The sequence below is a fragment of the Oncorhynchus tshawytscha genome, linkage group LG08 (assembly GCF_018296145.1).
Source record: "Oncorhynchus tshawytscha isolate Ot180627B linkage group LG08, Otsh_v2.0, whole genome shotgun sequence".
Classification (NCBI taxonomy): Eukaryota; Metazoa; Chordata; class Actinopteri; order Salmoniformes; family Salmonidae; genus Oncorhynchus; species Oncorhynchus tshawytscha.
This window is the reverse complement of record NC_056436.1, coordinates 82,906,034-82,929,677: the sequence shown is the minus strand read 5'-3', so window position 1 is coordinate 82,929,677 and position 23,644 is coordinate 82,906,034. Positions and strand designations below refer to the sequence as shown.

Genomic DNA, 23,644 nt, shown 5'->3' with positions numbered 1-23,644 from the left:
AGCAGAGGTACTTTGAAGAATCTCAAATATTAAATATATTTTGATTTGTTTTAACACTTTGTTGGTTACTACATGATTCCATATGTGTTATTTCATAGTTTTGATGTCTTCACTATTGTTGTTCAATGTAGAAAATTTAAAAAATGAAGAGACCTTGAATGAGTAGGTATATGTCTAAACCTTTGACTGGTACTGTAATTCTACAACCCTCCCCCGGGCCATCACCACTTTGGCCTTGCATGGAGGGGACTATGAAGCACTGTTGCGGAGAAATAAACTACATGTAGTTGGGGCGGCAGCGTAGCCTAGTGGTTAGAGCGTTGGACTAGCAACTGAAAGGTTGTAAGATCAAATCCCTGAGCTGATGAGGTAAAAATCTGTCGTTCTGCCCCTGAAAAAGGCAGTTAAAACTGTTCCTAGGCCGTCATTGAAAATAAGAATTTGTTCTTAACTGACTTGCCTAAAGATAAAATAAACTAGTAATTAAGATTAATGTAGCAGTAGCTTGGTGGAACTAAATGTAAACGCTAACAATTTAATTACTTTACTACACTACTTTTTCTAGCAGAAAGAAAATGAAAAATGAGTGAAGTAGGCAAGAATTTACTTCATTTTCCGACATCAGATCTGCCCAATTCTCACTTAAAACTGTTTTTCTGCTCAATAGGCCAAATTACACATTTCGTTAACATCTGACGACAGAGTGATCTGTTCTTTCAATTTGTATTCTATGACGTTTTAGATATTATATTTTTTCACTAAGTAGTTTGGATGTGGTGAACTACTTTTTCAAAGTAACTTTAGTTATGTTTCTTCAGTGTAGCTGAACTTCTTCAAGTCTGAAGTAATTGGTAGCTTGGTAAACTTGGTTTTAAGACTGGTAGGAAGCCATACAAACACTGAGGAAGACGAAACAAAATCTTTGTTGTATTGTGCTGTAGGATGTTTCACCCTGAAAATCCCTCATTAGCCTTGTGTAGAGGGAGGAGAACACCATTGGCCTTGTGTAGAGGGAGGAGAACACCATTGGCCTTGTGTAGAGGGAGGAGAACACCATTGGCCTTGTGTAGAGGGAGGAGATTGGCCTTGGTAGAGGGAGGAGAGAGGGAGGAGAACACCATTGGCCTTGTGTAGAGGGAGGAGAACACCATTGGCCTTGTGAGAGGAGGAGAACACCATTGGCCTTGTGTAGAGGGAGGAGAACACCATTGGCCTTGTGTAGAGGGAGGAGAACACCATTGGCCTTGTGTAGAGGGAGGAGAACACCATTGGCCTTGTGTAGAGGGAGGAGAACACCATTGGCCTTGTGTAGAGTAGAGGGAGGAGAACACCATTGGCCTTGTGTAGAGGGAGGAGAACACCATTGGCCTTGTGTAGAGGGAGGAGAACACCATTGGCCTTGTGTAGAGGGAGGAGAACACCATTGGCCTTGTGTAGAGGGAGGAGAACACCATTGGCCTTGTGCCTTAGAGGGAGGAGAACACCATTGGCCTTGTGTAGAGGGAGGAGAACACCATTGGCCTTGTGTAGATTGGCCTTGGGAGGAGAACACCATTGGCCTTGTGTAGAGGGAGGAGAACACCATTGGCCTTGTGTAGAGGGAGGAGAACACCATTGGCCTTGTGTAGAGGGAGGAGAACACCATTGGCCTTGTGTAGAGGGAGGGGAGAACACCATTGGCCTTGTGTAGAGGGAGGAGAACACCATTGGCCTTGTGTAGAGGGAGGAGAACACCATTGGCCTTGTGTAGAGGGAGGAGAACACCATTGGCCTTGTGTAGAGGGAGGAGAACACCATTGGCCTTGTGTAGAGGGAGGAGAACACCATTGGCCTTGTGTAGAGGGAGGAGAACACCATTGGCCTTGTGTAGAGGGAGGAGAACACCATTGGCCTTGTGTAGAGGGAGGAGAACACCATTGGCCTTGTGTAGAGGGAGGAGAACACCATTGGCCTTGTGTAGAGGGAGGAGAACACCATTGGCCTTGTGTAGAGGGAGGAGAACACCATTGGCCTTGTGTAGAGGGAGGAGAACACCATTGGCCTTGTGTAGAGGGAGGAGAACACCATTGGCCTTGTGTAGAGGGAGGAGAACACCATTGGCCTTGTGTAGAGGGAGGAGAACACCATTGGCCTTGTGTAGAGGGAGGAGAACACCATTGGCCTTGTGTAGAGGGAGGAGAACACCATTGGCCTTGTGTAGAGGGAGGAGAACACCATTGGCCTTGTGTAGAGGGAGGAGAACACCATTGGCCTTGTGTAGAGGGAGGAGAACACCATTGGCCTTGTGTAGAGGGAGGAGACACCACCATTGGCCTTGTGTAGAGGGAGGAGAACACCATTGGCCTTGTGTAGAGGGAACACCATTGGCCTTGTGTAGAGGGAAGAACACCATTGGCCTTGTGTAGAGGGAGGAGAACACCATTGGCCTTGTGTAGAGGGAGGAGAACACCATTGGCCTTGTGTAGAGGGAGGAGAACACCATTGGCCTTGTGTAGAGGGAGGAGAACACCATTGGCCTTGTGTAGAGGGAGGAGAACACCATTGGCCTTGTGTAGAGGGAGGAGAACACCATTGGCCTTGTGTAGAGGGAGGAGAACACCATTGGCCTTGTGTAGAGGGAGGAGAACACCATTGGCCTTGTGTAGAGGGAGGAGAACACCATTGGCCTTGTGTAGAGGGAGGAGAACACCATTGGCCTTGTGTAGAGGGAGGAGAACACCATTGGCCTTGTGTAGAGGGAGGAGAACACCATTGGCCTTGTGTAGAGGGAGGAGAACACCATTGGCCTTGTGTAGAGGGAGGAGAACACCATTGGCCTTGTGTAGAGGGAGGAGAACACCATTGGCCTTGTGTAGAGGGAGGAGAACACCATTGGCCTTGTGTAGAGGGAGGAGAACACCATTGGCCTTGTGTAGAGGGAGGAGAACACCATTGGCCTTGTGTAGATTGGCCTTGGGAGGAGAACACCATTGGCCTTGTGTAGAGGGAGGAGAACACCATTGGCCTTGTGTAGAGGAGGAGGAGAACACCATTGGCCTTGTGTAGAGGGAGGAGAACACCATTGGCCTTGTGTAGAGGGAGGAGAACACCATTGGCCTTGTGTAGAGGGAGGAGAACACCATTGGCCTTGTGTAGAGGGAGGAGAACACCATTGGCCTTGTGTAGAGGGAGGAGAACACCATTGGCCTTGTGTAGAGGGAGGAGAACACCATTGGCCTTGTGTAGAGGGAGGAGAACACCATTGGCCTTGTGTAGAGGGAGGAGAACACCATTGGCCTTGTGTAGAGGGAGGAGAACACCATTGGCCTTGTGTAGAGGGAGGAGAACACCATTGGCCTTGTGTAGAGGGAGGAGAACACCATTGGCCTTGTGTAGAGGGAGGAGAACACCATTGGCCTTGTGTAGAGGGAGGAGAACACCATTGGCCTTGTGTAGAGGGGAGGAGAACACCATTGGCCTTGTGTAGAGGGAGGAGAACACCATTGGCCTTGTGTAGAGGGAGGAGAACACCATTGGCCTTGTGTAGAGGGAGGAGAACACCATTGGCCTTGTGTAGAGGGAGGAGAACACCATTGGCCTTGTGTAGAGGGAGGAGAACACCATTGGCCTTGTGTAGAGGGAGGAGAACACCATTGGCCTTGTGTAGAGGGAGGAGAACACCATTGGCCTTGTGTAGAGGGAGGAGAACACCATTGGCCTTGTGTAGAGGGAGGAGAACACTCACTTCATTGCTCATCTCTGAAGACCAACATCCTGTATTTATTATGGATCCCCATTAGTTCCTGCCAAGGTAGCAGCTACTCTTCCTGGGGTTTATTATGGATCCCCATTAGTTCCTGCCAAGGAAGCAGCTACTCTTCCTGGGGTCTATTATGGATCCCCATTAGTTCCTGCCAAGGCAGCAGCTACTCTTCCTCTGGGTTCCAGCAAAAAATGTATTTCTTTTATTTTTATTTCACCTTTATTTAACCAGGTAGGCTAGTTGAGAACAAGTACTCATTTACAACTGCGACCTGGCCAAGATAAAGCATAGCAGTGTGAACAGACAACAACACAGTTACACATGGAGTAAACAATAAACAAGTCAATAACATAGTAGAAAAAGAAAAAAAAAGAGTCTATATACATTGTGTGCAAAAGGCATGAGGAGGTAAGTGAATAATTACAATTTTGGAGATTAACACTGGAGTGATAAATGATCAGATGGTCATGTGCAGGTAGAGATACTGGTGTGCAAAAGAGCTATTTACCAATAGACTATGTACAGCTGCAGCGAACAGCTGCTCAGATAGCAGATGTTTAAAGTTGGTGAAGGAGATAAAAGTCTCCAACTTCAGCTAATTTTGCAATTCGTTCCAGTCACAGGCAGCAGAGAACTGGAAGGAAAGGCGACCAAATGGGGTGTTTGCTTTAGGGATGATCAGTGAGATACACCTGCTGGAGCGCGTGCTACGGGTGGGTGTTACCATCGTGACCATTGAACTGAGATAATGCGGAGCTTTACCTAGCATGGACTTGTAGATGACCTGGAGCCAGTGGGTCTGGCGACGAATATGTAGCGATGGCCAGCCGACTAGAGCATGCAGGTCGCAGTGGTGGGTGGTATAAGGTGCTTTAGTAACAAAACGGATGGCACTGTGATAAACTGCATCCAATTTGCTGAGTAGAGTATTGGAAGCTATTTTGTAGATGACATTGCCGAAGTCGAGGATCTGTAGGATAGTCAGTTTTACTAGGGTAAGTTTGGCGGCGTGAGTGAAGGAGGCTTTGTTGCGGAATAGAAAGCTGATGCTAGATTTGATTTTAGATTGGAGATGTTTGATATGAGTCTGGAAGGAGAGTTTACAGTCTAGCCAGACACCTAGGTACTTATAGATGTCCACATATTCTAGGTCGGAACCATCCAGGGTGTTGATGCTAGTCGGGCGTGCAGGTGCAGGCAGCGAACGGTTGAAAAGCATGCATTTGGTTTTACTAGCGTTTAAGAGCAGTTGGAGGCCACGGAAGGAGTGTTGTATGGCATTGAAGCTTGTTTGGAGGTTAGATAGCACAGTGTCCAAGGAAGGGCCAGAAGTATACAGAATGGTGTCGTCTGCGTAGAGGTGGATCAAAGAATCACAAGCAGCAAGAGCAACATCATTGATATATATATATATATATATATATATATACAGAGAAAAGAGTCGGCCCGAGAATTGAACCCTGTGGCACCCCCATAGAGACTGCCAGAGGACCGGACAACATGCCCTCCGATTTGACACACTGAACTCTGTCTGCAAAGTAGTTGGTGAACCAGGCAGAGCAGTCATCCGAAAAACCGAGGCTACTGAGTCTGCCGATAAGAATATAGTGATTGACAGAGTCGAAAGCCTTGGCCAGGTCGATGAAGACGGCTGCACAGTACTGTCTTTTATCGATGGCGGTTATGATATCGTTTAGTACCTTGAGCGTGGCTGAGGTGCACCCGTGACTGGCTCGGAAACCAGATTGCACAGCGGAGAAGGTACGGTGGGATTCGAGATGGTCAGTGAGATGGTCAGCTGATTTGTACAGGTCCAGGTCTTGCAGCTCTTTCAGAACATCTGCTATCTGGATTTGGGTAAAGGAGAAGCTGGGGAGTGGGGGTGGAGCTGTTGGCCGAGGTTGGAGTAGCCAGGAGGAAGGCATAGCCAGCCGTTGAGAAATGCTTGAAGTTTTGAATGGTTTTCGAGCCTCAGTATCATGGATTTATCCATTGATTTATCAGTGGTGACCGTGTTACCTAGCCTCTGTGCAGTGGGCAGCTGGGAGGAGGTGCTCTTGATCTCCATGGACTTTACAGTGTCCCAGAACTTTTTGGAGTTAGAGCTACAGGATGCAAATTTCTGCTTGAAAAAGCTGGCCTTTGCTTTCCTGACTGACTGCGTGTATTGGTTCCTGACTTCCCTGAACAGTTGCATATCGCGGGGACTATTCGATGCTATTGCAGTCCGCCACAGGATGTTTTTGTGCTGGTCGAGGGCAGTCAGGTCTGGAGTGAACCAAGGGCTATATCTGTTCTTAGTTCTGCATTTTATGAACGGAGCATGCTTATCTAAGATGGTGAGGAAGTTACTTTTAAAGAATGACCAGGCATCTTCAACTGACGGGATGAGGTCAATATCCTTCCAGGATACCCGGGCCAGGTCGATTAGAAAGGCCTGCTCGCAGAAGTGTTTTAGGGAGTGTTTGACAGTGATGAGGGGTGGTCGTTTGAATGCGGACCCATAGCGGATACAGGCAATGAGGCAGTGATCGCTGAGATCCTGGTTGAAGACAGTAGAGGTGTATTTGGAGGGCCAGTTGGTCAGGATAACGTCTATGAGGGTGCCCTTGTTTACAGATTTAGGGTTGTACCTGGTGGGTTCCTTGATGATTTGTGTGAGATTGAGGGCATCTAGCTTAGATTGTAGGACTGCAGGGGTGTTAAGCATATCCCAGTTTCGGTCACCTAACAGAACAAACTCTGAAGCTAGATGGGGGGCGATCAATTCACAAATGGTGTCCAGGGCACAGCTGGGAGCTGAGGGGGGTCGGTAGCAGGCGGCAACAGTGAGAGACTTATTTCTGGAGAGAGACATTTTTAAAATTAGTAGTTCGAATTGTTTGGGTATGGACCTGGAAAGTATGACATTACTTTGCAGGCTATCTCTGCAGTAGACTGCAACTCCTCCCCCTTTGGCAGTTCTATCTTGACGGAAAATGTTATAGCTGGGTATGGAAATCTCAGAATTGTTGGTGGCCTTCCTAAACCAGGATTCAGACACAGCAAGGACATCAGGGTTAGCAGACTGTGCTAAAGCAGTGAGTAAATCAAACTTCGAGAGGAGGCTTCTGATGTTAACGTGCATGAACCCAAGGCATTTTTGATCACAGAAGTCAACAAATGAGGGTGCCTGGGGACATGCAGGGCCTGGGTTTACCTCCACATCACCCGCGGAACAGAGGAGGAGTAGTATGAGGGTGCGGCTAAAGGCTATCAAAACTGGTCGCCTAGAGCTTTGGGGACAAACAATAAAAGGAGTAAATAAAGGAATAAAATGAAGGCAGTTCTCATACAATTTTAAAAACATAACAATACATTCAGAGATTTTACAACACACTGTGTGCCCTCGGGCCCCTACTCCACTACTACCACATATCTACAGTACTAAATACATGTGTGTATGTATGGACCTGTGTGTGTGTCTCTTCACAATACCCGCTGTTCCATAAGGTGTATTTTTATCCTTTTTTGTTATGTGTTTTATCTAATCTTACAACTTGCTATTTTACTTGAAGTGGAATAGAGTTCTGTGTAGTACTGTGCGCCTCCGATAGTCTGTTCTGGACTTGGGGACTGTAAAAAGAGACCTCTTGTGGCATGTCTTGTGGGGTATGCATGGGTGTTCTAGCTGTGCGCCTGCAGCTCAAACAGACAGCATTCAACACATCACTTCCTCTGTTATGACTTGCATTCAACAACCAAAGCAGAAGTTGTGGTCTTGGTGTTACATTGGTATGTCACACATCCCTTTTTTGTTGTTGGTAGTTTTAATGTGGTACAGTAGTTTTCATCTGGTGAAATTGATAGATAGCATCTACTGCATGTTAATAATGATGTCAGGCTGCCCACTACAGTTCTGAAACAGCATGTTGCCCTTCCATCCCGGGCCAGGTATTTATCTGAATGCCTTCTGCAGTGGGAAGTGGGATGGGAGGGACAATATCCTCTCACCCATCTCCCGCCCTCCCTCAGGTCACACGTTATCAGTCCTTTTCATAGGTTTCCTGCCTCTCTGCGCTCAGCACCAGACCTGGGTTCAAAGTCTATTTTTAAAAAATGAATTTGAAATACTTCATCTGTACTTGATTGAGATTGACTGACTGGCTAAATGGACCAGGAAAACAGTCCCAAAACTGTAAACTCTGTCCATCTGGTTCTCGAAGCAGGCTAGAGAAAATGCTCAACGTAGTTAAAAGATTTCAAATAGTATTTGAACCCAGGTCTGCTCTCAGCACACAACCGGAGTCCTGTGTTTCTCTGTGTGTATCAGTGGGCTGGAGGCAAAGGTTAACCTACAGAGTGGAGACCGAGGAAGAGAAGGACGTGACTCAGACCCATTTCAGCAGCTTTCCTCCCATTCCCCTGCGGCCTTCCTACATGCTGAAGGACTAGTTCTCCTTCCTCACTGTTTAAGGGTTAGATATCACCCTTTTTCACACTATTGTGTCAAACCCAAACCTGACTGGATGCATAACATGGCCAGCCGAGTACAGCTCTGCTCGGCACGGCTTGGCTCAGTAGTGTGTAAATGATACGAGTATGGCTGCCATCGGACTGTACTCTACTTGTTAAAGTAGAACTACACTTTAGTTCAAAGAGTTCCTACAGCCAACTGTAGTTCTGTAGGAAGACTTTACATTCTGATCTGGTGCCCATAACTAATTAAATACGATCTGTCTTAATCTGTCCAAGGGTTTCATTAAAATACTATTATCTATCTTAAACTCATATTAGAATGTGTGTGATGTGTTGTGCTGTGTGCCTCCCCCTCACGAGGCTGGCAAACTGCCCCAGTCAGCCTTGAGATTCTCTTTAGTTCTGACTGGGTTCTCAAGCTGAGTCACCCACAGGGACACCCACTCCAAACCTGGGTCCAAATACTATTTTAAATCTTTGCAAATACTTTATCTGTGCTTGATTGAGCATGTTTAGCGTAATAAACCAATAGAATAGTCCCATAACTGCAAACCCTACCCATTATGGGACTCCAGGCAGGCTAGAGCAAATGGTCAAGGTATTTGAACGATTTCAAATAGTATTTGAACCCAGATCTAACACACACACCAGCCAGGGAAAAGTAGCCATTAGAACAACGCATTCCAAGCTTTCTCAGGGAGTGTTTCTATCGAGGCTTTGAAAGAGCCCTGACACACCTCTCCCTAGCTGCAGGCTGTTGTATCCCTGGATACTCTATTTCTCCATTCATTTCTATAACTTATTATTGAATTCATGTTGAATAAAAACACACTTGAAATGGTGCCTTGTCGTCAATTAAATGGTACACACCTTCAATAGAATTCAAAATTCATCAAATAATTGCAGTTTTCACATTTTGTTACCTTATTCGATTTCTCTCATGTCTCTGTGTTCTGTCCTATGAACCTATTGCGTTCTTCTTCCTTCCCTGGTCTGATGGTGTCGTATCCCCCTGGTCTTCTTCCTTCCCTGGTCTGATGGGTGTCGTATCCCCCTGCTTCTTCCTTCCCTGGTCTGATGGTGTCGTATCCCCTGCTTCTTCCTTCCCTGGTCTGATGGTGTCGTATCCCCCTGCTTCTTCCCCCTGCTTCTTCCTTCCCTGGTCTGATGGTGTCGTATCCCCCTGCTTCTTCCTTCCCTGGTCTGATGGTGTCATATCCCCCTGCTTCTTCCTTCCCTGGTCTGATGGTGTCTCTACATACCAAGTGGTCATACATGTGTCAATAAACCAAATGTGATCAATATAGCCATATATATATTTATACACACACACACTGCTGGAAGTTAACATGCTATTAATAACAGTTCAGTTATGTCTACTGTGTTACTCTGCATGTTACATGTTCAGTATTGTTCGGTTCTGAACAAACTAGGAAAAATCTCAAATCAATTTTATTCACCCACTGGGTCATACAGCTGCAAAGACAAAAGACATGATGACACAAGAGCATGTATTTATACCCTCTACTGGGCGGAGTCAACTCCTTTACACATCTAGACAACCAATACATCTCTGTTGCTAGGTAGGAATTTAATTGGTTCCTCTCGCTGGTGTAGTCACAGCCCTGTTACTGTAACTGTTGTGGGCGTGGCCTGCATGTGTGGGAGAGTACTACAGTAGGAGAGACATTGTGGTGGGCCTCTCTGGCCCCCCTCCCCAAAGGTTTCTTCTCACGTCATCTGTTGATTTAACCTCGAGACGCACTCCTCCTCAGTTCCGCACCCGGCCTGCCTTATCAGAGACTAACTATTGCCTTTCACCTCTCTCCTCAGAAACATGGAGCAGAATATGAAGCTTCTGCTCTTCGGAACGTTCCATATTCCTAGTTCCCATCTACCCCTCATTGACCCCAACACGTACAGTGGGGCAAAAAAGTATTTAGTCAGCCACCAATTGTGCAAGTTCTCCCACTTAAAAAGATGAGAGGCCTGTAATTTTCATCATAGGTACACTTCAACTATGACAGACAAAATGAGAAATGAGAAAAAAAATCCAGAATATCACATTGTAGGATTTTTAATGAATTTATTTGCAAATTATGGTGTAAAATAAGTATTTGGTCACCTACAAACAAGCAAGATTTCTGGCTCTCACAGACCTGTAACTTCTTCTCTAAGAGGCTCCTCTGTCCTCCACTTGTTACCTGTATTAATGGCACCTGTTTGAACTTGTTATCAGTATAAAAGACACCTGTCCACAACCTGAAATAGTCACACTCCAAACTCCACTATGGCCAAGACCAAAGAGCTGTCAAAGGACACCAGAAACAAAATTGTAGACCTGCACCAGGCTGGGAAGACTGAATCTGCAATAGGTAAGCAGCTTGGTTTGAAGAAATCAACTGAGGGAGCAATTATTAGGAAATGGAAGACATACAAGACCACTGATAATCTCCCGCAAGATCTCACCCCGTGGGGTCAAAATGATCACAAAAACAGTGAGCAAAAATCCCAGAACCACACGGGGGGACCTAGTGAATGACCTGCAGAGAGCTGGGACCAAAGTAACAAAGCCTACCATCAGTAACACACTACGCCGCTAGGGACTCTAATCCTGCAGTGCCAGACGTGTCCCCCTGCTTAAACCAGTATATGTCCAGGCCCGTCTGAAGTTTGCTAGAGAGCATTTGGATGATCCAGAAGAAGATTGGGAGAATGTCATATGGTCAGATGAAACCAAAATATAACTTTTTGGTAAAAACTCAACTCGTCGTGTTTGGAGGACAAAGAATGCTGAGTTGCATCCAAAGAACACCATACTTACTGTGAAGCATGGGGGTGGAAACATCATGCTTTGGGGCTGTTTTTCTGCAAAGGGACCAGGACGACTGATCCGTGTAAAGGAAAGAATGAATGGGGCCGTGTACTGTGAGATTTTTAGTGAAAACCTCCTTCCATCAGCAATGGCATTGAAGATGAAACGTGGCTGGGTCTTTCAGCATGACAATGATCCCAAACACACCGCCCGGGCAACGAAGGAGTGGCTTCGTAAGAAGCATTTCAAGGTCCTGGAGTGGCCTAGCCAGTCTCCAGATCTCAACCCCATAGAAGTTACAGGTCTGTGAGAGCCAGAAATCTTGCTTGTTTGTAGGTGACCAAATACTTATTTTCCACCATAATTTGCCAATACATTCATAAAAAATCCTACAATGTGATTTTCTGGATTTTTTTTCTTCTCATTTTGTCTGTCATAGTGTACCTATGATGAAAATTACAGGCCTCTCATATTTTTAAGTGGGAGAACTTGCATAATTGGTGGCTGACTAAATACTTTTTTGCCCCACTGTACATTCCGTTTACATGTAAATGAATTGAGTTCTTGTAGGGTAACGTGAATCAGTACATTTCAAGCTAGAGTCTAACAGTGTTTACAGTGTTACTCTGTAAGCATTTCACTGTACCGATTACACACGCTATATCCTGTGCACGTGACGAATACACTTTCATTTGATTTATAGTAAGGGGATGTAGTGAATTTAGTTTATCTTATCAGACCAATGGACCAGATGGAATACTAACTCAACATGAATTATATTATTATCTAGTTCTTAATAATGTGTTCCATTTCAGATGGATTGGAGTCTCCCTGTGTAGATCCATGATGGCCGTCGTCTTGACCACAGCAGCTGAAGGCCCCCTCCAAGCCCATGTATGTACGTTGTTATGGCAACAATAGATGGAAACACGGACGTTGAGACCCTGTTGGCTGCGATCCACCTGGAGCGATACCTGAAGACCTTCCGCCAGTCTGGCTTCCTCTTGGCCAGGGACCTCAGCCACCTAGACAATGGAGCTCTTATCCAGCTGGGTGTAACTGCCACCGGACACAGGAAGAGAATACTGAGGCTTGTCCAGCACATTCAGAGGGCTACCAATCAGAATCAGTTGACATCAGAGCCCTTGGAGCCCTTATTGGACCGTTGTCAGTCTGAGTCTGACATTAATTCCACACCCATCCAATCAGGAGGGCCGAGGTCTGACCAAGGGGGCGGAACTGGGGCCATTCCGTTTGAAGCGTTCCGGAATAATTCTGTTCCTAACATTCCATCCATGTTGATGAACTCCGGGTCAGAACAGCAGCAACAGTACAATGGGAATGTTGTCATAAAACCGGTTCCAAAACCTAGAACAGTGTTTTACAGACACAAAACAGAACCCGCCCGGTTTCTCTCCTGTCCTATACCACCGACATCACCAGATCCTCATGTTCTGACCCTAACCAGGAAACCGTCTCAGGAATCTCTCTGTTTCACCATATTGGAAGGTTTGGCTTCAGGTGAATTTAACACTGACACAGTGATGGTGGGGCCTACCCCTAACCCTGCCCCTACCCCTACCCTGAGACACAGCCTAAGCCTGAGAGAGAGGAGGCTGAGTAACTCTTCAGACTCTGGAGGTCCCCAGCCCCCTGTTCCCCCTCGGCTGAACCGAGGTACCCCTCCAGCCATGTTTAGTGGACCTACATCCACACCACCGTCATCTGGTGGAAGGACTGAACAAAACCAGGACCAGTGCATGACAACCCCACCTCCCTCATCCTCCTATGATAACACTGGATTCCCCTCTCTGGCTACTTCCCCTCCTGGCTCCCCGATGGAGATGGTCTCCAATGAGATCTACTGTGGCACTAAACCTGGCACGGCAGCTAGTAGTGGACGGATTCCCTGCAACGCTCCTCAAACACCACCACGGCCAGAGATCCACACCTCTCCTGAAGGAAATGGGTAGGTCAACGTCTGACTTCAATATCATTTTCCTATAAGGTAGAAATGTAGGCCTACGTCGAAAGAGAGTATTGTTTTGTGTAGCTAATGTTTTGTTTTGTGTGTCTGCAGCACTTTAAATAACAACTCTCGTGAATCGTCCCAAGGAGGTAAGTGTACCCATCACTTTCTGAAAGTAACCTTACAGCTGGTTTAGTTAGACCTTATAACTGTGTACCGTTTAGCCCTATAAATGACCCTTGACCTGTTTTTTTAAAATCAAGGTCATTGAAGAAATTGGTAACACTTTGCATCGCTCAAACTTTACTTTTCGCTTGAACTTTTTAGTATCCAGTTTAAATTCTTTACAGCTGGTTGAAAAAGAGCATGGTGGTCTTCAATAGAGATGCTGGTTTAGATATAACTGTCCAGGTGTCTCGGTAAGAGGACGGAAATGACCAGTAGGAGACAGGGACACAAGTCACACTTTTATGGCCACACACACAGACACTGCAAACAGGAAGTGGACTAGGTGGAAGTGTTTTAATGATAGTTTTAGTGCTAGTTTTGTTGGTTGGTGGTGCTGGGAGAGTTCAGGGTGTGATGGGAGAGTTCAGGGCTGCAGGAGAAATGGTCCATGGCTTTGTGGCCCAGCTGTTGATGTGCCTGACAGAGGTTTTATGCTCCTCACTCTGCCACTGCTTGTTGAAGACTGAGCCCAGACTGGGCTGGACTGTGCTTTTATACTTGTTCCGGTCCCACCTGCCTATTGGACAGATGCCCTGAGGAGATGCAGGTGGGCAGGGTCAACGGTGGGGAATGGGCGGTCAAATGTCCCAATCAGAGGTCACTGTGTGTAGCATGTAATTGGAGTGCTCCAGAGGTGTAAACAATGGGGACCAATCCCCCGCCTCTGCAGGGTCAGAGGGTCAGGCAGAGTTGAGGGGGCAGGTAGGCTATTTGTTTCCAGAGTTAGAGGGGCGTGAGTTAGTGTTCAGGAGAGGGACTGGTTTTCTACACTACACTGTTTTCTATACTATAGACATGCATTGACTTATAACAAATAATATGTCATTTCTTCCTCCACCGCAGTCCCCATGGAGGACCCAGAGGAGGAGATCAGTCCCTACTGTGAAACAGTCTTCCAGACCAGACGACCACTGCAGCACTCTGAGGTGAGACTGGGACTCTTGAGTATGCGTACCAAATGGCACCCTATTCCCTATGTAGTGCACTACTTTAAGACCAGAACCCTATAGGCTTTCCAGGAAACATCAAATGGTGTCTGAAATGGCACTATGGGCCCCTAGTAGTGCACTATATAGAGAATAGGGTGCTGATTATGGTGCTGTATAGAGAATAGGGTGCCATTTGGGACCTGGGTCTGTTATCAGGTTACAAGAACCCATCAGAGTTATATTGTGTTTGTGGTCACTTTGGCTCTCCTGACATTGATGAATGTGTTATCCATGTTGTGTTCTCAAAGGCGGAAAGGACCAGATGTGAAGGAAAGACAGGAATGACAAGAGCGGTGGAAGAGAAACACGGAGAGGATCATGGGTAAGATTATTGTGTCTAGAGGAGTGGATAAGGCTACTGGCTTGCCAATTTAAACATCTTCTCACACAACTCTGACTACAGCCATAGAGAGAAAATAGTCTGCTGTAGATTTAAAATGTTATTTGCGCTTTATCTTTTCAATCCAATGTTGGTACCTGCTGCCGTATTCTCACACTAGAGAAACCTAAAGCGGCTGGAGTCAAGATTATTACAAATGCATCAATCAGTTAGAGACTGTTTTTACAATGCAGGACACCCAAACTCTCCTGGGCCAAACGTCTGTCCCACGCCCTCCACAGTGAGTCCCAGGGCTACAGCACAGTAGGAGAGGCAGCACCACCCCCTCTCTGCCTCTCCTTACCCCCCAACCTGTACCCCTCGGAGCCAGATGAGGACCAGACGATATCCCCCTACGCCAGCTACACCTCTCTCTCTGAGCAGACTGAACCCATCATCTGTGGCTGGCTGGACAAGCTATCACCACAAGGGTATGCCTGGTCCTGGTCCTCCTTGCCTTCCTCCGTCTTCTCCTCCCTTCTGAGGAACTGTCTCTGCCTCGTGCCTGTCCTCTCAAACCGGTGTGTCTCTCACTTCTTCTTCCTGTGTTTCTCCAATCTTCTTGTGTTTCTTGCTAAATGCTAAAAAGTTCATATGCATATAATAAATATATATATATATAAATATATATAATATAATATACCTTCAGAAAGTATTCTCAACTGATGTTTTCTTAAAAAAACTAAAATCATCGCTGAGCACATTTCTGGTCTGCTGAGCACATTTCTGGTCTGCTGAGCACATTTCTGGTCTGCTGAGCACATTTCTGGTCTGCTGAGCACATTTCTGGTCTGCTGAGCACATTTCTGGTCTGCTGAGCACAAACTTGAACTTTAATGACAATTCTGTGCAACTTCCCGCGCACGTTTACTGTGAACACTGAGGCTGTACCCACTTTAAGTTAGTGTTGGTGGTCAGGTGGTCAGTGTGGCTATTTGATTATAATGTTGGCCATCAAAAACAATGGAGAAAATGCATCCCATAACATTTTAACATGGAATTAGCTGTTCTGTCATTCAGACTACAGTAGCAGCAATGTGTGATGTTCAATGTAGGCCTACATTCCATCAGACTTTTGAAATCAACATGCAGGGCTTCACATTAACCTGTTTATCCACTTGTCCTTCAGACAAGGAGGTGACTGAACATGTATAGTCTTAACTAATGGGGATAACTCTAGAAAGTTGAAGGAAGTTTAACCTCGTGTTTCTCTCTGCAAGGCTGATATTTCTTCTGTGCGGCAGTCCCAGTTTAGAGGGAAAGTTATTTCTTCTGTGCGGCAGTCCCAGTTTAGAGGGAAAGTTGCTCACACGCCTTTACATTTTTCCACATTTTGTTATGTTACAGTCTGAATTTAAAATGTATTTAAATTCAGATTTTGTGTCTCTGACAACACCTCATCGTGCCAAAGTGGAATTCTGTTTTTAGAAATGTTTACTTTTTTACTTAAAAACGAGAAGCTGAAATGTCTTGAGCCAATACATATTCAACCCCTTTGTTATGACAAGCCTAAATACGCTCAGGAGTAAAAATATGTTTAACAAGTCTCATAATAAGATGCATGGACTCACTCTGTGTGCAATAATAGTGTTTACCATGATTTTTGAATACAATTATCTGTAAGGTCCCTCAGTTGAGCGATGAATTTCAAACACAAATTCAACCAAAAAGACCAGGGAGGTTTTCCAATGACTCGCTAAGAAGGGCACCTATTGGTGGATGATGTATCAATACACCCAGTCACTACAAAAGATACAGGCGTCCTTCCTAACTCAGTTACCGGAGAGGAGGGAAACTGCTCAAGGGATTTCACCATGAGGCCAATGGTGACATTTACAGAGTTGAATGGCTGTGATAGGAGAAAACTGAGGATGGATCAACAACATTGTAGTTACTCCACAATACTAACCTAAATGACAGAGTGAAAAGAAGGAATCCTTTAAAGAATAAAAATATAGCATCCTGTTTGCAATAAGGCACTTAAAGTTTTTTTTAAATGACACATACTTATGTCCTGAATACAAAGCGTTATGTTTGGGGCAAATCCTACACCAACAATACATCACTGAGTACCAATCTTCATATTTTCAAGTTTAGTGGTGGCTGCATTACGTTATGGATATGCTTGTCATCGGCAAGGACTAGGGAGTTTTTCAGGATGAATAAAGAAACAGAATAGAGCTAAGCACAGGCAAAATCCTAGAGCCAAACCTGGTTGTCTGCTTTCTAACAGACACTGGGAGACAAATTCACCGTTCAGCAGGACAATAACCTAAAACACAAGGCCAAATATACACTGGAGTTGCTTACCAAGACAACATTGAATGTTCCTGAGAGGCCTAGTTACAGTTATGACTTAAATCGTATTGAAAATCTATGGCAAGACTTGGAAATGTCTGTCTAGCAATGATCAACAACCAGCTTGACAGAGATTGAAGAATTTAAAAAAAGAATAGTGTGCAAATATTGTACAATCCAGGTGTGCAAAGATCTTACATGCCGACCACACAGCTCACGTTAAGTGTGCGAGCGCTGCACAATACATGTACACATGTTATTAAATCATTACATCCACACTGCTCCCCCACGTCAACGAGCGTCTGCATAACCAGGTGCTAAAAAATAGGACTTGGTTCTATTTGTGATGCCAGATATGATGCTTGACGCACTGCAAGTACCATTTCTCCAACCTCCTCATTGGTTTTTAGGAGCATATACCCACGTGGGTGATTGAAAGGTGAACTGAGGTGTACACTCCATTCCAGTTGGTGGTGGTAAAGCACCTTTTAATGTTGGTTGCCAATATAAAGGCTGAACAAGAAGAATCATGAAGGAGGAGAGATGACTAGAAACTAACAAGGTTTACCTTTTTAGCTGTGGAATAATTAGTAGAGGACCTTGTGTATTTCAGGTGAAATAACAACCCAATGTTTATATCCCAGGACAAATTAGCTAGCAACAGTAAGCTAGCTAGCTAAATTGGCATGAATGTTTAATGCTTTTAGTCCTGTCCCCAAATTAATATAGTTGGTTCAGAGTTTGTTTTGATATTTCAACATGCGTGTCCTGATCGCGCGTGGGCGGAAAGAAGCCACATGCGTGTCCTGATCGCGCGTGGGCGGAAAGAAGCCACATGCGTGTCCTGATCGCGCGTGGGCGGAAAGAAGCCACATGCGTGTCCTGATCGCGCGTGGGCGGAAAGAAGCCACATGCGTGTCCTGATCGCGCGTGGGCGGAAAGAAGCCACATGCGTGTCCTGATCGCGCGTGGGCGGAAAGAAGCCACATGCGTGTCCTGATCGCGCGTGGGCGGAAAGAAGCCACATGCGTGTCCTGATCGCGCGTGGGCGGAAAGAAGCCACATGCGTGTCCTGATCGCGCGTGGGCGGAAAGAAGCCACATGCGTGTCCTGATCGCGCGTGGGCGGAAAGAAGCCACATGCGTGTCCTGATCGCGCGTGGGCGGAAAGAAGCCACATGCGTGTCCTGATCGCGCGTGGGCGGAAAGAAGCCACATGCGTGTCCTGATCGCGCGTGGGCGGAAAGAAGCCACATGCGTGTCCTGATCGCGCGTGTGCGGAAAGAAGCCACATGCGTGTCCTGATCGCGCGTGGGCGGAAAGAAGCCACATGCGTGTCCTGATCGCGCGTGGGCGGAAAGAAGCCACATGCGTGTCCTGATCGCGCGTGGGCGGAAAGAAGCCACATGCGTGTCCTGATCGCACGTGGGCAGACAGAATCAACATGCACGCATGCCCGGTGTAGTCAGCATGTTACCCAGAAAGACTCACAGCTGTAACTTCTGGCAATGGTGCTTCTACAAAGTATAGACTCAGGGGTGTCACTACTTTCTGAAAGCACCGTCTCTGCTTCCTGTCTTTTTCCCCCCTTCCTTTTCCCACTGTGCTTCTCTGTTTTTGTGTTTCTTGTTAAATGATAAACAGTTAATATCTCAACTGAGCTCTGCTTATTATTTTATATATACACTTAGGTTGGAGTCATTAAAACTCGTTTTTCAACCACTCGTTAAACTGTCGTTTTGGCAAGTCAGTTAGGACATCTACTTTGTCCGTGACACAATACACTTTTCCAGCAATTGTTGACAGACAGATTATTCACTTCTAATTCACTGTATCACAATTCCAGTGGGTCAGAAGTTTACATACACAAAGTTGACTGTGCCTTTAAACAGCTTGTACAATTTCAGAAAATGATGTCATGGCTTTAGAAGCTTCTGATAGGCTAATTGACATCATTTGAGTCAATTGGAGGTGTACCTGTGGATGTATTTCAAGGCCTACCTTCAAACTCAGTGCCTCTTTGCTTGACATCATGGGGAAATTCAAAATAAATGAAGACCTCAGAAAAAAATTGTAGACCTCCACAAGTCTGGTTCAGTAATTTCCAAACGCCTGAAGGTACCATGTCCATCTGTACAAACAATTGTACGCAAGTCTTAACACCATGGGACCACACAGCTGTCATACCTCTCTGGAAGGAGACGCATTCTGTCTCCTAGAGATGAACATACTTTGGGGCGAAAAGAGCCAATCAATCCCAGAACAACAGCAAAGGACCTTGTGAAGATGCTGGAAGGAACGGGCACAAACGTATCTATATCCACAGTAAAACGAGTCCTATATCGACATAACCTGAAAGGCCGCTCAGCAAGGAGAAGCCACTGCTCCAATTGGCAACTGCACATGGGGACAAAGATCGTACTTTTTGGAGAAATGTCCTCTGGTCTGATGAAACAAAAATAGAACTGTTTGGCCATAATGACCATTGTTATGTTTGGAGGAAAAGGGGGAGGCTTGCAAGCCGAAGAACACCATCCCAACTGTGAAGCATGGGGGTGGCAGCATCATGTTGTGGGGGTGCTTTGCTGCAGGGACTGGGACTGGTGCACTTCACAAAATAGATGGCATCATGAGGCAGGATATATTGAAGCAACATCTCAAGGCATCAGTCAGGAAGTTAAAGCTTGGTCGCAAATGGGTCTTACAAATAGACAATGACCCCAAGCATACTTCCAAAGTTGTGGCAAAATGGCTTAAGGACAACAAAGTCAAGATATTGGAGTGGCTATCACAAAGCCCTGACCTCAATCCTATAGAAAATGTGTGGGCAGAACTGAAAAGGCGTGTGTGAGCAAGGAGGCCTACAATCCTGACTCAGTTACACCAGCTCTGTCAGGAGGAATGGGCCAAAATTTACCCAACTTATTGTGGGAAGCTTGTGGAAGGCTACCCAAAATGGTTGACCCAAGTTAAACAATTTATAGGCAATGCTACCAAATACTAATTGAGTGTATGTAAACTTCCACTGGGAATGTGATGAAAGAAACAAAAGCTGAAATAAATCATTCTCTCTACTATTATTCTGACATTTCACATTCTTAAAATAAAGTGGTGATCCTAACTGACCTAAGACAGGAAATGTTAACTAGGATTAAATGTCAGGAATTGTGAAAGACTGAGTTTAAAGGTATTTGGCTGAGGTGTATGTAAACTTCCGACTTCAACTCGTGTATATATATTTATTAATGTTTATTATTTTTTTACAGCAGTGGTATGACAGTCTGATCATTTTTGTATTTGGCATTCTAGGAACTATGTATTCCAGAAACGCTATGTGAAGTTTGATGGCAAAAATCTGCTGTACTTCGGCAGTGAAAAGGTAGGCTCCTTTTTTTCCTGAATGATGGACTGTATCACATTTATCACATAAACAGCGTTGTTCATTACAATATTTGTTTCTTTACCAGTATTTCTCCTCCTTTACTCTCCAAGGACCCGTACCCCAAAGGAGTGATCCCTCTGGCTGCGATACAGATGGCCCGCATGGCCAAAGACAATAAATTTGAGATAGTGACAAGTCACAGGACGTTTGTCTTCCGGGCTGATAACGAAGGTAAACAAAGCACTTAACAACAACAACAACAAGCAATTAAAATCTCACACACAAGCAACTACAGACATTAGTTGTCCCAATTTCCCATCGTGGATTTTAAAGCATTGGATAGGTGTTATTCAATTCAAGTGTCCTAGTGCGTACTTTAGAAGTGTCCTAGTGCGTACTTTAGAAGTGTCCTAGTGCTTACTTTAGAAGAAGTGTCCTAGTGCTTACTTTAGAAGAAGTGTCCTAGTGCGTACTTTAGAAGAAGTGTCCTAGTGCGTACTTTAGAAGAAGTGTCCTAGTGCGTACTTTAGAAGAAGTGTCCTAGTGCGTACTTTAGAAGAAGTGTCCTAGTGCGTACTTTAGAAGAAGTGTCCTAGTGCGTACTTTAGAAGAAGTGTCCTAGTGCGTACTTTAGAAGAAGTGTCCTAGTGCGTACTTTAGAAGAAGTGTCCTAGTGCGTACTTTAGAAGAAGTGTCCTAGTGCGTACTTTAGAAGAAGTGTCCTAGTGCGTACTTTAGAAGAAGTGTCCTAGTGCGTACTTTAGAAGAAGTGTCCTAGTGCGTACTTTAGAAGAAGTGTCCTAGTGCGTACTTTAGAAGAAGTGTCCTAGTGCGTACTTTACTTTAGAAGAAGTGTCTAGTGCGTACTTTAGAAGAAGTGTCCGTACTTTAGAAGAAGTGTCCTAGTGCGTACTTTAGAAGAAGTGTCCTAGTAAGAAGTGTCCTAGTGCGTACTTTAGAAGTGAAGTGTCTAGTGCGTACTTTAGAAGAAGTGTCCTAGTGCGTACTTTAGAAGAAGTGTCCTAGTGCGTACTTTAGAAGAAGTGTCCTAGTGCGTACTTTAGAAGAAGTGTCCTAGTGCGTACTTTAGAAGAAGTGTCCTAGTGCGTACTTTAGAAGAAGTGTCCTAGTGCGTACTTTAGAAGAAGTGTCCTAGTGCGTACTTTAGAAGAAGTGTCCTAGTGTACTTTAGAAGAAGTGTCCTAGTGCGTACTTTAGAAGAAGTGTCCTAGTGCGTACTTTAGAAGACTTTAGAAGAAGTGTCCTAGTGCGTACTTTAGAAGAAGTGTCCTAGTGCGTACTTTAGAAGAAGTGTACTTTAGAAGAAGTGTCCTAGTGCGTACTAGAAGAAGTGTCCGTACTTTAGAAGAAGTGTCCTAGTGCGTACTTTAGAAGAAGTGTCCTAGTGCTTACTTTAGAAGTGTCCTAGTGCGTACTTTAGAAGTTTAGTGCGTAAGAAGTGTCCTAGTGCGTACTTTAGAAGAAGTGTCCTAGTGCGTACTTTAGAAGAAGTGTCCTAGTGCGTACTTTAGAAGAAGTGTCCTAGTGCGTACTTTAGAAGAAGTGTCCTAGTGCGTACTTTAGAAGAAGTGTCCTAGTGCGTACTTTAGAAGAAGTGTCCTAGTGCGTACTTTAGAAGAAGTGTCCTAGTGCGTACTTTAGAAGAAGTGTCCTAGTGTCCTAGTGCGTACTTTACTTTAGAAGAAGTGTCGTACTTTAGAAGAAGTGTCCTAGTGCGTACTTTAGAAGAAGTGTCCTAGTGCGTACTTTAGAAGAAGTGTCCTAGTGCGTACTTTAGAAGAAGTGTCCTAGTGCGTACTTTAGAAGAAGTGTCCTAGTGCGTACTTTAGAAGAAGTGTCCTAGTGCGTACTTTAGAAGAAGTGTGAAGGATTGGGGATGCAGCTATAAAAGCAGAAAACAACTTATGTGATAACCTCTGTTGGACAAAGGTTGGACCCAATAACCCTCTTTTCTCTCTGGAGACTCAAATGACCCAAATGAGAAAAATAGTCTCTGAGAGACAACATGGTATCAACATGGTATCAACATGGTATCAGTTACTGTCACAATCTCATAGTAAAAACATATAGTTTATGACTTTATTTTAGGCTACTGATTCCCCTGGTATTTATCTATTAGGAAATGACTTGGTATCAAAAGATAGTTTTCTGGTACAATTGGTAATTGACTGATACAAAAGGATGCTTGGTTTTGAATCCAAACGACACAAACAATTAATTCACATATTGTTATTGTGTAATTACCATTTTACCATATCATTTCAGTGTAAATACCTGCTATTTTCTGTACCATTTTTTATTTTTTTAAATGTTATTTTATATAATACAAATTGTAAAACCAACCATTATCTTTCTACCTGTCCCCTCTCAGTGCAGAGACATCAGTGGTGCAGTACCCTACAGGGGAGGGTGAAGGAACAGCTTGTGTTCGGGCGCCCTCGCTTCGGTCCTGGCAGCCACTGTCAGAGGAGTGGTCCTCTGGAGCTCAAAGGGACCAAGTCAAAAGTCTACGTGGCCATCAACACAGAGCAGGTCTGGCTGTACAAGACTGAGCAGTGTTTTAGGAATGGGATTGGAATCACGCTGATCGAGGCCAGAGGAGCTACGATCAGAGACGCCAAAGGAAAGAGCTTTGACCTCATCACACCTTACAAAACATTCAGGTTCGTATTTACTGACATGGGAATAAGACTTATATACAGTTTTTCTCTAGTTTTGTCAACAAATACATTCTGTTCATCATCACTCGGGGCTCCCGGACTTCCACCCGTGAGTCCCATAGGGCGGCGCACAATTGGCCCAGCATCGTCCGGGTTTAGCCGGTGTAGGCCGTCATTGTAAATAAGAATTTGTTCTTAACTGACTTGCCTAGTTAAATAAACTTCCTACACTGTTGTTTTTTTGAATCCCTGACAACAGAGACAATTGTGTTTGATTGATTGAGCCAGAAGAGTTTTTGATTGATTGTCCTTGTAGTTTCACAGCTGAGTCTGAGCGGGATAAGAGGGACTGGATGGAGGCTGTACAGGAGTCCATAGCAGAGACCCTGTCTGACTACGAGGTGGCTGAGAAGATCTGGTCCAACAGGTTCAATAAGCTCTGTGCTGACTGCCAAGCAGTCAACCCTGACTGGGCCTCCATTAACCTCTGTGTTGTCATCTGTAAGAACTGTGCAGGTGAGACAGCTTTTCCCCTACTATTGTATAGGTGGGGCGGGCTCCCCCTCTATAGCTCTGTTGCACCTTGCCTAAAAGAGTGGTTTCAGTTTGATGCCAGAGGGCCTAGCTGGATTTGGGTCCCATCTGGTGAGTGTGACTGATAAGATAACTTAGACACCTGGCCAATAGCTGCCAATGCTATCAGC

The 23,644-nt window shown here is 45.1% G+C and overlaps 1 protein-coding gene across 1 annotated transcript in view; it reads left to right on the top strand.

Moving 5' to 3' along the window:
- The window catches only part of LOC112255862 (arf-GAP with Rho-GAP domain, ANK repeat and PH domain-containing protein 3), a 67,336-nt gene that overhangs the window by 10,404 nt on the left and 33,288 nt on the right, over window positions 1-23,644 (top strand). Inside the window, exons 2-10 of the mRNA XM_042326332.1 lie at window positions 11,831-12,984; window positions 13,096-13,133; window positions 14,056-14,138; window positions 14,450-14,523; window positions 14,775-15,011; window positions 20,187-20,256; window positions 20,370-20,490; window positions 22,652-22,943; window positions 23,257-23,456. Coding sequence (XP_042182266.1) covers window positions 11,912-12,984; window positions 13,096-13,133; window positions 14,056-14,138; window positions 14,450-14,523; window positions 14,775-15,011; window positions 20,187-20,256; window positions 20,370-20,490; window positions 22,652-22,943; window positions 23,257-23,456 — 2,188 coding nt within the window. The 5' untranslated portion in view covers window positions 11,831-11,911. The remainder of the gene's footprint in view (window positions 1-11,830; window positions 12,985-13,095; window positions 13,134-14,055; window positions 14,139-14,449; window positions 14,524-14,774; window positions 15,012-20,186; window positions 20,257-20,369; window positions 20,491-22,651; window positions 22,944-23,256; window positions 23,457-23,644) is intronic.